Below are 16,264 nucleotides of genomic sequence, written 5' to 3'. Positions count from 1 at the left end.
CCATAAAAAATCTCTGGATGGATTTTTGTTAAAAAAAAATCGAAATCGATTTTATATTTAAAAAAATCATGGAGGGATTGCAGAAGCCATCTATGAAAAATTTTACAAAAGAATTATCTACTTAGAGGAATACCGTGTGGAACTTCATATATGTAGCATCCCATGGGAGATTCCTCAAAAGCTTTTTGGTGAAATCTTAGAAGAAATTGCAAAAGCAAACCCTGAGGAAATTTTCAGATTGAATCCATGAAAGATTTTTTGAAGGAATCCATGAAGGATAACCATCTTAGATTTTCTTAAAGAAATATTTGTGGCATTTCTGGAGTAATCCTCTTCTAGTCTATTCGATTACTGGAAACTTTCCAAATTAATCTTTGGAGGATTTTTAGAAAAAGTCTTTGGAGAAGTTCATGTGACAATCTTGAAAAATTTTCCTGCAGAAATTTTTAAGGTTTTTTCGGAATATTTTCTCGAAAATCTCTAGAATGAGGCGGAAACCCTGGAGAACTTTTTGATCAATTTTATATAGATAAATTTCTAAGGGATGAATTAATCAAAAAATTCTTGAGAGATTTTTTGAAGAAATTTATGGAGGAATTTTTGAAGTATGGAATGCAAGATTTGCTAAAACTATTCATTGCTATACTTCTGGAGGAATCCCATATGAAACTTCATGAACCAACGCATGGAAACAATTCCTCGTAAAATATCCTACGAAAACTCTAGAGAAATACAAATCCAAAGCACTTTCGAAGACTCCAACCCTCTAGGATGCATACCAAGAATACTCGAGCGTCATATTGAAAGATAAAACTTATCTAGATCAGTTTTAGCAGATCTAGATCAAAACCGAACATGTTAGAATGTAGTACCAACCAATCCAAAGCACTTTGTCGAAGACTCCAACCCTCTGAGATGCATATCGAGAACACTGCAGCGTCGTATCGAAAGATTAAACTTAACTAGATCAGTTTCAGCAGATCTAGATCAAAACCGAAGACGTAATAATGTAGTTCCAACCAATCTAAAGCACTTTGTGGAAGACTCCCACCCTCTAGGATGCATATCGAGAACACTAGAGCGCCATATCGAAATATAAAACTTATCTAGATCAGTTTCAGCAGATCTCGATCAAAACCGAAGACGTAAGAATGTAGTACCAACCACTCCAAAGCATTTTGCCGAAGACTCCAACCCTCTGGGATGCATACCAAGAACACTAGAGCGTCGTATCTATATATATATATAAATGAGTTTAAATTCTCTTCGAGGCAAGAAAACTCAAGAAAGGATTAACCGATCAGCATGACCATTGCACGGTTCGATTCGTATTCATGGTGGCTGTGCTTATAAGTAGAAAAAGTTACGAAAATCGACTAAAAAAGTAAGAAAATTAATGAAGTACTGATTTTTCATGAGCTGGGAAGAAAAACAACACGATCGAAATGAAACCAATCAAGAATACGGTGCTTTTATGAGCTCTAAAGTTGTAAAACTGCCACAGCTTGGGTAGACAAAGTTTGCCGGGACAGCTAGTTGAAAGATTAAACTTATCTAGATATGTTTTAGCAGATCTAGATCAAAACCGAAGACGTAAGAATGTAGTACCAATCAATCTAAAGCACTTTGTCGAAGACTCCAACCCTCTAGGATGCATATCAAAGCACCAGAGCGCCATATCGAAAGATAAAACTTATCTAGATCAGTTATAGCAGATCTAAATTAAAACCACAGACGTTAAATTGTAATACCAACCAATTCAAAACACTTTGTCGAAGACTCCAACTCTCTAGGATGCATACCGAGATCACTAGAGCGTGGTATTGAAATATGAAACTTATCTAGATATGTTTTAGCAGATCTAGATCAAAACCGAAGGCGTAAGAATGTAGTACCAACCAATCTAAAGCACTTTGTCGAAGACTCCAACCCTCTAGGATGCATATCGAAAACACCAGAGCGCCATATCGAAAGATAAAACTTATCTAGATAAGTTTTAGCAGATCTAGATCTAAACCAAGACGTTAAATTGTAATACCAGCCAATTCAAAACACTTTGTCGAAGACTCCAGCCCTCTAGGATGCAAACCGAGATCACTAGAGTTTCGTATTGAAAGATAAAACTTATCTAGATCAGTTTCAGCAGATCTAGATCAAAACCAAAGACATAAAAATGCAGCACCAATCAATCTAGACAACTTTGCTGAAGACCCTAACCCTGTAGGATGCTTGCCAAGAGCACTGGAGCGTTTGTTCGTCGAGAGCCGCAATTGATTTCTACAATGAAATCACGTTATGCAGTCATTTTATGTTGTAACGATCTTGGTCAGACTTAAATTTTTCATGCAAACATAAAAATATCTATTTTTTAAAACACGCTCCTTACTCACGCTATTCTGGGTGAAAAAAAAACATCCCTAAAATATGAATTTTATATAAAATAGAAGTAGAAAAGTTGGGTAAAAGATCCCTGAAAGAAAATTGAAAATCGGTTCACAGGCGGCTGAGAACGAGCTGCTCAAACTTTTAGTTCCCACTTTTTTCCTATCACGGTATTCTGAGTGTTAATCTTATGAGCATCAGCGACAAGTAAATTTAAAATATGAAGTATATGAAATGGGCTCACCAATCCAGTAGTTCATACTTAATACATGAATACAACGAACGACGGCACAAAGAGAACAACACGATTGATGTACTGCGAGGCTTTCACGACGGAATGCAATTCAAACGATCAACCATGACGACGTCGAATAGATATATGAAAGGATCACTTCGAACTAATTCAATGACTTTCTTTCACAGTATTCATCAGTGCCACATCTACAGAAAACTTCGTTATATTTATTCAATGGTTTCGTAGTCACTTATAGAAATAAATAAAGTACAGTTCGCATTTGTTACCTAAAACTAACCCTAACTGTCCTCTATGTACAATCATTCGGATGACATCCTTTGGAATCAGACATTCGCTTCTCGCTCATCACCCATTCATTCCTGCGCCCCCAAAGAACCTTCACAATCACTAAACACTAAACTTATCCTCTTCGTCCTTTTCACCACCCCCTTCCAGCGGCGCCTGGGGCATGAAGTAGACGCAATTTTCTTTGGTCTCTGTGGGGAAAAGAACGACCAGATTATAATCATTGTAATCGTATGGGGTGGGATGCGGTGGAACCCGGCCCGACGACCGGCGTACGTTACCGAGCTTGCCGACGTGGTAGTCTTTGCGCTTGTTGCGCAGCACGATCATGGTGATGAGGGCGGCCGTGATGAGGACGGCCACCACCACCAGCGGCACCAGATACTTGACGTACGCTACGTTGTAGATCATGCTGTGGCTGAAAAGTTGGGAATCGTTAAGTTGTAGAAGAATACACAATACAGATATTCAGACAGTTACCTATGGCTATCCACCTTGTAGATGATCTCCGGTATCAACTGGCACCGCGTATCGTCTTCTTCGCTTTGCTGATATCCAGCGAAGCATTCGCAAACGCCTGGAGCTGCGCAGTGACCGTGTAGACAACCGTCTTCTCCGCAATCGGGCTCGCACGTGTTGACATCTGCAGTCCTCTTGAATCCTGGGAAGCAGTCACATCTCCCCGGTTCGCTGCAATATCCGTTAACACAATCCTGCATGCAAATGGCCTTACATCCATGATCCTTCGTAAACTCGAAACCATCTTCGCACGTACATTCTCCAGGAGCAGTGCAGTGTCCATTCGGGCATCCCTCAGTACACCATGGTTCACATGTCATCTTTGTTTTGTCCACGTTGTAGAAACCTTCCGCACATTTGCAGATCCCTTCCACACACATTCCGTTGGAACACTTGGATTTGCATAACTTCTGGCGTTCTTTTACAACTGCCTCTAACTTCGTCAACTCACTTTCGCATCGGTGCAAGCTTCCCTCCTCCGGCAGGAACCCAACATTACAGCTGCACTCATTTGGTCCAACGCACTGCCCGTTCCAACAACCCGGTTCACAAATTGGGTCACATTGGCTTGGATTGTTTGTGTTCTCATAACCTTCGAAGCATCTACAACGGTTATCACCTGCACAAACTCCATTGAGACACGGCTTCTCACAGTACGGCTGGCAGTTGAACTCATCATTCGCCGCGTGTCGGAATCCCACGTTGCAGAAGCATTTTCCTTCTTCGCAGTTACCATTTCTACAGCTTGCCTCGCATCGGCTTTGCGCCAGCTGAATCTTGAATCGCTGCACTTCTTCCACACGTAAACAAATATGCGAACTTCCGTTGTAGAACTCGAAGCCTTGATCGCACTCGCAACGACTCGGCAAGACACAGGTTCCGTTTCGGCACGGCGGCTCACAAAATGCTACGCATCGATGATTATCTCCTTCTGGGTTGACGTAACCCATTGAGCATTGGCAGAATCCTTGTTCGCATACTCCATTGCTGCACCGCTTAGCACACAGCTGCCGTTCCTTCTCCGCACGCATTTCTTCAATTGATTGACACTTCGTCCTGCTTCCGTCTACGAAGTCGTAACCGTCGTCGCATTGGCAGACGTTTGGCTGCACGCATCGGCCATTTACACAGCCACTTTCGTATTCGTAATCGTCTTCGCAAATCGGCTCACAGTACGAAGCGTTCCCCAACGACAGCCGGTAATCATTGTTGCAAAGACAGCTTCCTCCAAGGCATTCTCCGTTGATGCACCCATCTGGACACGTCTTTTCACATTCCCCATTCTTGTTCATGATGTAACCTCGATCGCAGTGACACCGCAAATCCTTATCGCAATGGCCGTACATGCACTTCATCTGACACAATACCAAAGGTTCAAAGCAGATGTCGTCATATTTAGTGTACCCTGGGTTGCACTCACACGTGTTCGGCGCTACGCAAGCTCCATTCTCACAATCATCCTCACAAACTGGCAAACACTCGAACAGTGAGTTGATATCCGTGTAGTTGTACCCCGGCAAACACGTGCACGAGTTCGGTCCTGTGCACTTTGCATTCTTGCACTCTTCTTCGCATATCGGAACGCAATCTCCATCAATCAAATCATAGCCTCGATCGCAAACGCACTCCTCTGGACGTACGCAATGCCCCAACGAGCACTTCTCACATAGTGGAATACACTCATCTGCGATTTTACCGTAACCCTTGTGACAGATGCACTTCCCTGGAGCGATACAGTCTCCGTTCTGGCACCCATTTGTGCACACCGGAAGACACTGATGGTAATCCGTAGAGTTTTCATTGGAATAACCCTCAAAGCATTCGCATTGATTCGGCGCTGCGCATTCTCCGTCAACGCACTCCTTGTCACAAATAGGAATACAAGTTCCGTTGATCTCTTCGTAACCCTGCTCACAGGGTGCAGCAGTAGTCGTGGTAATCTCCATCACACATCTTCCTAGTTCGTCCTTCACGTAGCCCTCGTCGCAGCTGCATTGATTCGGTCCCGTGCAAGACCCGTTCAGGCACCCTTCGTCACACACAGGTTCACAAGTTCGTTCTTCGCCTGCGGTTCGCAGTTCGTAACCCTCCCGACAAAGGCAGACATTCGGTTCCAAGCAGTATCCTGCTCCACCGCCACAGTTGTTACACTCCGCTAGGCAGCTTCCGTTCTCCGCATGGTAGAATCCGGTGTTGCACTGGCAGTAGCCCGGTTTGATGCAGAACCCGTTGTCGCAACCCTCGCAGTGTGGAATGCATCTGTTTCAGGGTGAAGTATCATTACTTGAAGATCTTAAGGTTAACATATGCGTTCATCCTACCTGAAGTTGGACAGTCGCTCGAACCCCTCGTTGCAGGTGCAGAAGTTCGGTTCGGTGCATTTGGAGTTTTCGCAGGGCGTCGTGCATACCGGGTTGCACTTGTTCTTGTTGCGGACGTAACCCTTGCAGCATTTGTTCCGGGCGACCATTACATTTTTGCCGTTTCGTCTCACGTATTCTATCTTGCTGGAAGGAGAAAAGGAGGACACAAAGGTATGAGTAACGACATTTTTTTTTTTAATATCAATTGAATATTTTCGACTTTATTGGCCGAGTTAACCAAGTAGGGAATAAGCTTGTACTGCAACTTCTTATGGAGATCACGGGAGTATTTTATGCGTTATAGCCTCCAAAAAACATGATAAGAGTGTTTTACAATTAGGAATCAATGCCAAGTTTTCAGACAAGTTACCAGAAATTATCTACTCTTCATATGGTCGGCGTTAAGTAAGACCGGCCATCTGTTTTTCATGATTTTGAAACAAAAAAAAAACATCCTGCAATTTAGTTCCTTTACGTAATGAAACTGCTACATCAAAATAACATCGAAAGGATCAAAGTTATCGAATTCTTTTGCTTATCTTCATCTGCCCAAAAATGGCCCAGCCCACTCTGACTTAACGCCGATCATATGTAAGTAACATGTTATCCTTGGCTGGGTTATTTCAAAAGCAAATTTTTTAGTCAAATAGACTTCTTAAAACCACCATAAAACAACAATAAAAGGTATAAAGTTTTATGGCGGTTCTCAAAACCTCTACAAGACTAATTGGTCTTCAAAATGTTGCTTGGGTGTAAAATTGGTGGATAAGTTTTCAAAAGCCGAAAGACATTTGGTCAAACGGCAGTTTAATAAACGACAAAAAGCCAAAACCAGAAGAATGGCGAACTTTATAAGAAAAACTGTAAGATGTAACAAACTATGTTACCAAACGAGAGGATTAGCGAGACCCTAGGTTATATAGAAAAAATAAACTCTCACTCCAGTCCGGTTTTTGGGTTCCGCTTTGGTCTCACATGCAAAATTTTATTCCTTTCGGTTCATTGAATCCGGAGATATAACAGTTAAAAAATGGCCATCAGATAACTATGTCTTTTACTAAAATTGCTTTAACTTCATGGAGAACTACCCAATCCTGTCCAAACTTAGACCATCAATAGACAGCTAGTTGATCAACTTACGAAACCAAAGATAATGGACCTTGCAAACGTTTTTTTTTACAGAAATCAGCAATATTGCTACGTTATATATCTGAAGTAGGAAAAGAGTCGTACCGAGGTTCCGTAGCGTTCTTGATAAGTACCGAGATTGGTGCCCAACAACACTTGACCAATGTTTATTTTCAAAGAAGATGTTTTCTGGTATTTTCCCCCTAATTTTTTAAGTGGTATTAAAGTTTCATATTTTTTTCTCACGTAATTTCTTTAAAAGGATTTTTTATTTTCCAATTTTTTTTTATTACAAATGGTACTTTGCAACTAAATAAAATGGGTTTTACTCGTGCGATTTTCTGAAACTTCAGAAAACAATAATGTGTTTGTTTTTTACTTGCAAGAGCACTATTGATAAATGAAATTGAGACTAGTATTGTCCTTAGAAATTACATCTCAGAATCTTCACCGAACTGGTCTACATATTTTGTTAGGAATTAACCTGCCTACTGTATTTTTCGGTATTAAAATGTGACGTTTGACATAAAAACCTCAAAAATATCGATATGTAACATGTAACATTTATGCATCTGATGGCAACATGTCCGATGCTAAAACAGTCAAAATAATTGGTGAATTCGGTGACTCGTTCTAACGACAAATCTGCTCAAAACTTTCCTATTTTTGGTTATATACACTCCTGATCAAAAGTTTGGGGTCATCCCCTCAAAAACATGTCATTTTTTTAGGGCCATATCTTCGCCAATTTGCGTCCGATTTCAAAACCCCAGGTCTCATTCAAATGATAATAAGTCAAAGAAACTTTGAACATGATTTAAAAGAAACGTTTTCAAAAAATTTTGTATGTAAACTTAGCCGAAAGTTGCCAAATTTTCTAAAAAATGAATATAAACTTACGGCAGTTTCGCTGGAAATTGGGTCGATCAAATTTTAAGATGAGAGCGGTAACACAGCGTAACAAAAATTAACTTTTGGTCTGTCTCAAGAGCAAACTTATGTGTCTCTGACAGATTTTGGGCCGCTGAATCCGAATCCGGGCTCAGATTTGCTCCAACACAATTTTGAGCTATACCTCAATTTATAGGTCAAAATATGTGAATTTGGGCTTTTTGACTGCAAGTTATTAAGCATGGAAATATATTTTTTTAATCAATCAAAAGGTTAATTGGTCAATTAACATCTAAATTAACGACTCATGCAAAATATTTCGTTTTACCAAATCGAATTTGATAGTTTTAAGCGATTTATGTTAGATACGATATTTCCCATACAAGTCACCCTCCAAAAGTTGCATGCAAGTTTTCATACTAACATAAAATGCTTAAATCTATCAAATTTGATTAGGTAAAATGAAATGGTTTGCATGAGTCGTTAATTTAGATGTTAATTGACCAATTAACCTTTTGATTGCTTGATAAAAATATTTCCATGCTTAATGGCTTGCAGTCAAAGAAGCCCAAAATCGCATATTTTGCCCTATAAATTGAGGTATAGCTAAAAATTGTGAAGTGTTGAAGCAAATCTGAGCCCGGATTCGGATTCAGCAGCGCAAAATCCTTCGGAGACACATAAGTTTGCTCTTGAGACAAAAAAATGTTGCGCTGTGTAATATAACCCATTTTCTATTAGCTTTCAACTACTTTTTACAGAACTTAGCTAAAAAATCTAGAAAAAAAAGTTATTAAGTAAATCAATCCTTGATGTCATCGGCCAAAAGTTTGGGGTCACTATCGTAAAACATGGAAAAGTGATTTGTTGATATCTTTGTCATCTCTCATTCAATTTTAATTCTGCTTGGCTTATTTGAAACAAAATGAATGATACTTACTGCACAGACATTGAACCACACATATTTGTTGTAATTTACATACTAAAACTTATCGTAAAGTTGCCTCATTTTTTGAAGTGTGGTGAAATGTGTTAACTTTACATAACATTTTTATATACAAAAATCGTTAAATACGTTATGTTAAAGACATCAAACGTAAATTTAGTTAATTATCTTTGAAATGAGCCAAAAATAATTAAAATTGAACTATAGATGGCGAAGATATCACCAAATCACTTTTCCATGTTTTACGAAAGTGACCCCAAACTTTTGGCTGATACATCATGTTGAGGGGTGACCCCAAACTTTTGGTCGATGACTTTTAATAACTTTTTTTTCTAGATTTTTTAAATAAGTTCTGTAAAAAGCAGATAAAAGCTCATAGAATATGGGTCATATTACCGCTCTCATCTTAAAATTTGGTCGACCCAATTTCCAGCGACACTGCCGTAAGTTTATATTAATTTGTTAGAAAATTTGGCAACTTTGGGTTAAGTTTACATACAATTTTTTTTGAAAAAGTTTCTTTTAAATCATATTCCAAGTTTCTTTGACTTATTATCTTTTGAATGTAACCTAGGGTTTTGAAATCGGACGCAAATTGGCGAAGATATGGGCCTTAAAAAATGCTTTTGAGGGGGTGACCCCAAACTTTTGATCGGCAGTGTAGATTCTCACTGTATTATGTTTGTTTTTTTTCTTTTTTTACAAAACTTTATCATAATTTTTGTTTTCAGAAATAACTTAAGGAGTTGTTATCTCAAGAATACTTCAAGAGTCGTCTCAGGAGTTGAAACTCTTAGAAAAAATGTGTCCTATTCCTCCGTGATTAATTTAAAAAACTTATCCAAAATTCTTCGAGAATAATTGAAACATTTCTAAAAAAACACTACTATATAGTAGTAGTACGTTGCAAAAATTAATGGAATTTGTTGTAGATAATTTTCGGTGACTTTGAGAGCAATCGATGCAACATTTCGTAGGAATAATTTATTTGTAGCAGAAAATTTTATCAAACTTCCTCAACTAAGAATTTAATGAATTACGCTATTTGTTTTGTTAAACGAGCAAGATGTATGATATACCTACCAGTGGTAGGCTACCACAATAGATCAAATATTGGTCGCAGTGGTTATGTCCCGAACAGAGAGAAAAAAAATGTATGATGAAACTTTGAGACACATTTTTGGGGATTTTCGTGAAGCTGGGCTCGGAGAAATCACGTAACGTCACGCTCTTTTTGTCAATATATTACTTCGTTTTTGTCAACAACTTCAGTTTTGCCAACATTTTTCTTCGAATCCTTATTATTTTTATTTTGTTATTTTTCAATCGTGAGGAAACGGCAAATGCATTCATGAAAGATTTAGAAGTTTCCACGCATATTTTTTTTTTACATTTTTTGGGAAATTTAATCTATTTTTTTTCAAGTGTCAAACAAGTAGCTAACACAAATTGATGAATGGCGATACACAACACCATTGCAGGTCGGACCCGATTGCCATTTAATTGGTATTTCTTATCTGAACTACATCGCTTGTGTTCCAACTACGGATTCATCTAGCAATTCCTTCAGGATTCCTTCAGGAATTTCTATCGGAGATTCCTTCAAAAAGTTCCATTCTGTGGATTCCTTCAGGTTTCCTTTTGGATTTCGTTTGAGATTTTTGTCCTGTAATTCCATCAGAAGCTCCTGTAGGGTTTCCTACAGGAGTTTAGCCTGGAATCCAGGAATTCAAGCAAGTGTTTTTTTTTATTTCCAGGAACTTTTGAAGGATTCCATAAAAAAAACTTTTGAAGATAGATTTCTTGAAGGAAATCCAGAATAATTTCCAGAAGGGACTTCTGAAAAACAGGCAGACGGATTCCTAGAGAATTTTTAGAAGAAACTGGAGGATTCCCATAAAGAACTCTTGTAGGAAATACAGTAGAAATTCGTTGAGAAATTCCAAAGATTATATAGATTATGAAGAGAATCCAGTAGAAGCTCTTTGAAGTATTCAAGATCGACGTTTCAAAGGAAATTTTGCACACGGATACACAAAAAAAAATTTGGACGATTAAATTCCTGTAGAAATTCCAAAGACGACTATAGAGAGAATCCTTGGAAACCTTGAGGAAAACCTCTTGGACGTATACAAGATCGAACTTCAATAAGGAATTTCTGCGCACCAATATTAAAGATAATTCTTGCAGTAATCTCAGAGAAAAATGTCTGGATAAATTTGTGAACGAGTCCCAGATTTCCTGGAAGAATTGCAGAAGAAACTCTTTGAAGAATCCCAGAAGGAACTCCGGATGAAAACCTGGAAAAACTTCGGAGGAATCCCAGGAAGAATTTCTGTGGTATCCCCAGAAGGAATTTCTATAGGCAGGGCCGGATTAAAGGGGAACCGTGGACCACACAGTTAAGGGGCCAATCACAAAATCTCGCTTTATGAACAAAACATAAAGCAAGTAAAATTATAATAATGCAGAAACACCTCTTGATTTGTTTTTTTTTTATCATACAAACCTCAAATTACTGTATACTAGCAAAATATGTGTGTTACGTTGTGGTTCTTAGTGGAAACACTGCAGCTATTTTCTAGGTCTTTTGGATATTTTAAACTCCCTTCACAGATTGTTAACATATTTTCATTACATTTTCACCTGAATTCTGGAGGAACTCCAAAAATCCATAGAATGAATAGTCAAAATGCTACTGCTAAATGTTGGCGTTCAATTCTGTGAAAACTGTCATGATATTTCGAATAATTTTACACAAAGTTCTAAATTTTTCTGCTCTGGTTCATTTTTTCCGAAAATTTTCAAAGATATACCATAGATTTTTCGTCAAAGCTTTAAGATAAGTAGCAGGAATTTTTATCTGAGTTCAAAAGAATGTTTGAAAATCTATAGTTTCATTTTATTTGGCAAACTTACGACACATTCAAACTGAATTTCAAAACTGTTGAATTGAAACTATGACAAGAGTTGTTTTGAAATTTATTGGTCCAAATTTCTTTTAATAAGGTTTGTGAAGACCTAACTGTAGTAAATTTACAAATAAACAAAAATTTTATGTAAATTCACAAATAAAAAGAAATTAAAAAAACCTTTTAAAACCATGACTTAGTTCAACACTTATTGGTTTGTTTGGTTTGGTTTGGTTTGTTTTCTTAAATTCTATAAAAGAGCATAGGTACAAATTAAAAAAAAATCGGAAAATATGTGGTAGACTCCCTAAGGAATGTCTAGGAAATTTTTGACAAAAGTCCCTGTCGAATTTATATCCGATATTTACAAAACAAGTTTGAAAAACCCATCAAATTCGTTCAAGCCTTTCTCCGAATATTATGAACAAATCAATAGGGTTTCTGGAATCACCTGTAACATAATACATTAAAACCCTATATATACACAACGCTCCACGCCGCACAAAAACACAACATAAACATGTTTTATGCTACACTATGCCTAAAGTCTAATCCCAGGAAGACGAGGTTTCATATTTGTTCTTGGTTCATCATTCGACCGTTTTTTTCTGACATATCGCCTTAAGTTCGCAGCGATAGTTGCTTTCATAGCTTGTGGTTGATTTAGGAATTTCTAAGGGGGCAACTACACAAGACCGTCTGCAGTTTCATGCCCGTGTCAGAGGACGACTTACATGTTTTGCAGTGGATCGTTGCCCGAAACGGCCTGAGCACTACAAATGCTGATATACAATCCACAGTTTAATTTATGAAATAAACTGACAAAATGTTCACAACGAATAACAAACGTAACACACTCCATGCATTAATCGAAGAATTTTCGATGAATTTGAGAATGCAATCCATGGAAATTTCTCAGAAATATTTTATAAACGTAACACACTATAAATAACATCTCTAATTCATAAAAAAATCTGTCAAGAATTCAACCTGAAATCTCATTCGTATTAAAAAAAAAATGAAATTCGTGCCAAACATTCTTGCAACAATTCTTTAATGAAATGTTTTAACAATTTGAATTCGCATACATGCTTCTTCTTCTGTATGGCTTTACGTTCCCACTGAAACTCGGCATGTCTCTCTTCACTTCTACAGTTTTTAATAAAAGGGCGTTCTTTGCCTGTCCATGCATGAATTTGTATACTTTGAGGCGAGCACAACGATACACCTCAAGACAATCAGTAGTCGCATAAGGATGCACGCAGGACATCGGATAAATTACTGGTAAAGTCGTATAAGAATACAAATCAACTTTTATAAAAATGACTATATCGTAGTAAACGATATTCTGATGTTTTATTGCGATGACTTTATCTTATTCGCATTCCATTTATTACTTCACTTATAAGGCCAGTTCAACTTACATTTGTGTACGAAATCGCATGAATGTAAAGGTAAACTCGTTAAAGTGTACGTACAAACTCGCATAAGCTAGAACCGTTTATGGAAAAGGGTGCAGTTGGACTGTTGATGCAGTGCCAAAAAGCTACAAGAAAATGAACGGCCATCATCATGATTACAAAGTGAATCTTTTTTGTTTTGTGGCCTTGATAATCAACAATGGATGGTGCAAGTCAGAGAGGGGTAATGAAAACTGTGCGGGAAATCTCGCTGTTAGATAGCGATTTCTTGGAAAGAGTGAAACTTCTCGAAAGCAGCAGCTTACTGTTTCGGCAGCTTCAAGACTGCAAGTAATTCATGCTTTATTTATCTTATTATGCGGCTGTTCGGGCTCTAAAGAAGTTGATCATCAATATTAATTTCTATTCCCGATCAGCTTAGATAGCCGTGTAGTGGCGGTAGCAGTTCCCTCAACTGGCTAGAATACCACTATGGATTGCCTAATCCGGTGGTAAAAGTCCACCAAACAAGCGACCCCTAATTCATGGTGTTAAGCGTACCGTGCCTAGGAATGAATGGTTAGGGGGGCCTTATAAATACTTAACCGTGAACGGAGCCTGTGGAGTACCAGGGCACCCTCCACAGTATGTTGCCTTTACTGTGTTAAACGAGCAATGACGCAGTGGACCTTATTTGTCTCCGGGATAATCGGCCACTTTCTTACGTCTCAATTCCGAGGCTTAATAAAAGTGGGTAAATGAATTTTTTTTATGACAGGAATTAAGTTCGTACAGGTAAACCTTCATCACGCAAAAGGTGCTTCTGCTGTGTTGAGTCAAAGGATTAAAAAAGAAGGACTGGAAGTGGCGCTTATTCAAGAGCCATGGTCCAATAAACGAAAGATTCTTGGAGTTCTGACACAAAATAGTAAACTATTTTATGATGAGCAACAAGATTCACCCAGAACCGCTGTATTAGTACGCAAAACGTTAAAATGCTATCCTATTACAGAGTTTATCAGAAAGGACATTGTTGCGATCATGGTAGAGGTACCAACCACTAGGGGTAAAACTGAGATCGCTGTGGCTTCAGCTTACTTTCCTGGTGATGTTCCTGAGGCACCTCCTTCTGAGATCGCATCATTTGTCCAATTCTGTAAAGAAAACAACAAATCGTTTATCATTGGCTATGACGCCAATGCACATCACACGGTTTGGGGTAGTACGGATATTAACAGTCGAGGTGAGTCACTATTAGAGTATCTGTCTTCGAACAATATAGACATTTGCAATAATGGTGATAAACCTACTTTCTCAAATGTAATCAGACAAGAGGTCTTGGATCTAACACTGTGCACTGCTGCAATCTTTGACAAGATCACAAACTGGCACGTGTCAGATGAGATTTCTCTATCTGATCATAAACACATAATCTTCAATTGGAGTGGTGGAGATTATTCTAGAACCGCATTTAGAAATCCCAGGAGGACAAACTGGGATCAATATGTAGAATTGTTGAATACGCATTCATTTACAATGGGAGAAACTATTGATTCAACCCAAAAGTTAGAATCATTTTCTCAAAGGGTAAATGAAAGTATCATCAATTCCTTTAACAGAAGTTGTCCCACCATACAATCGTCTTCTACTAGAGACGTGCCATGGTGGAACTCAAAACTGGATCGCCTGAGAAAATTTTCTCGTAAAATGTTCAATAGAGCGAAACAAACGGGAGATTGGACTCAGTACAGGAAAGCCCTGACTGATTACAACAACGAAATACGAAAATCGAAATGAAAATCTTGGATGCTGACATGTGAAAACATAAGCAGCACTCCTGTAGTTGCAAGACTACAGAAAACGCTTGCAAAAGATCATTCAAATGAATTGGGAAACCTGAAGCGCGACGATGGAGCTTTTACCAAAACTCCTCGTGAAACTTTGGATTTAAGGCGAAACTGGAAGCATTTCCTCATATTTTTGGTTTTTGATTTTTTATTAAACAACGAAGCAATATTTCTAAAAGCGGTTTTCGTGCACATGTAGAGTATGGATCAGGATATCTTCTGAATTTTTTACGCTGTAGAAAATATTTTTCGTTTTTGTAGAAACCATTTTTTAGTGAAATTTTGTTCAAAAATGGTTTCTGCAAAAACGAAAAACATTTTCTCTCGCGTAAAAAATTCAGAAGGTACCCTAATCCATACTCTACATATGCACGAAAACCGATTGTGAAAATATCACTTCGTTATTTAATAAAAAATCAAAAACCAAAAAGTGAGGAAATGGATCCAGTTTCGCCTTAATGATGGAAACCCATTTTCCAGGTTCGGTTCTAAGTGTGAATTCCAATGATACTATATCTCTGGAAGGTGAAGGATGTCCTAGTATAAACTCATCGGAGTCAACTAGTACAATAAACACCGCCTCAGATTTAGCTGATGAAATCTTCACGAAAGCCAGAGTGGAAAATGCAATTAGATCATTTCAGCCTTTTAAATCTGCAGGAGTTGATGGAATATTTCCAGCACTGATTCAAAATGGAGAAGCGGTGTTGGTTCCACCACTAATTGAGATGTTCAAGGCTAGTTTAAGATTGAATTACGTTCCATCAAAATGGAGACTTATAAAAGTTATCTTTATACCAAAAAAGGGGAAGCGAGACAAGACGCATCCCAAAGCATACAGGCCAATTAGTCTTTCTTCAGTTTTATTGAAGACTATGGAAAAGGTTTTGAAGGATTTTATCAATTCTTCTTACATAAAAGACCATCCCCTATCTGACTTCCAGTTTGCTTATCAATCTGGTAAGTCAACGGTTACGGCACTTCATTCGCTAGTAACAAAGGTGGAAAAAACGTTTTCAGCAAAAGAAATAGCTTTATGCGCTTTTTCAGACATAGAAGGAGCATTTGATGATGCCTCCTATTCATCTATGAAGCGTGCCATGGAGAACAAAAACTTCGACCAATGTATCATACATTGGATTTATACTGTGCTTGCAAAAAGAGAAATCACCTCTGAGCTGGGAAGTTCTTCTATAACAGTAAGGGCAACGAAAGGTTGCCCTCAAGGAGGAGTCCTCTCACCACTGATGTGGTCCTTGGTTGTAGACGATCTTCTAAGAAGCTTGAAGGAAAAAGGTTTCGAAGTTGTGGGCTTTGCAGACGATATAGTCATAA

General features: G+C 38.2%; 2 protein-coding genes across 2 annotated transcripts in view; one reads left to right on the top strand and one right to left on the bottom strand.

Moving 5' to 3' along the window:
• LOC109621813 (fibrillin-1-like) overlaps positions 1–2,913 on the top strand; it is a 31,496-nt gene extending 28,583 nt beyond the window's left edge. Inside the window, exon 8 of the mRNA XM_029854527.2 lies at positions 2,806–2,913. The gene's annotated coding sequence lies outside the window, so the exon portion shown is untranslated. The remainder of the gene's footprint in view (positions 1–2,805) is intronic.
• Positions 2,825–16,264, bottom strand: part of LOC109621814 (fibrillin-2-like) — a 107,886-nt gene continuing 94,446 nt past the window's right edge. Inside the window, exons 13-15 of the mRNA XM_062847579.1 lie at positions 5,764–5,949; positions 3,404–5,701; positions 2,825–3,341 (exon numbers count right to left, since the gene is read on the bottom strand). Coding sequence (XP_062703563.1) covers positions 3,026–3,341; positions 3,404–5,701; positions 5,764–5,949 — 2,800 coding nt within the window. The 3' untranslated portion in view covers positions 2,825–3,025. The remainder of the gene's footprint in view (positions 3,342–3,403; positions 5,702–5,763; positions 5,950–16,264) is intronic.

This window comes from Aedes albopictus, chromosome 2 (genome assembly GCF_035046485.1).
Source record: "Aedes albopictus strain Foshan chromosome 2, AalbF5, whole genome shotgun sequence".
Classification (NCBI taxonomy): Eukaryota; Metazoa; Arthropoda; class Insecta; order Diptera; family Culicidae; genus Aedes; species Aedes albopictus.
This window is presented reverse-complemented; position numbering and strand designations above follow the sequence as displayed.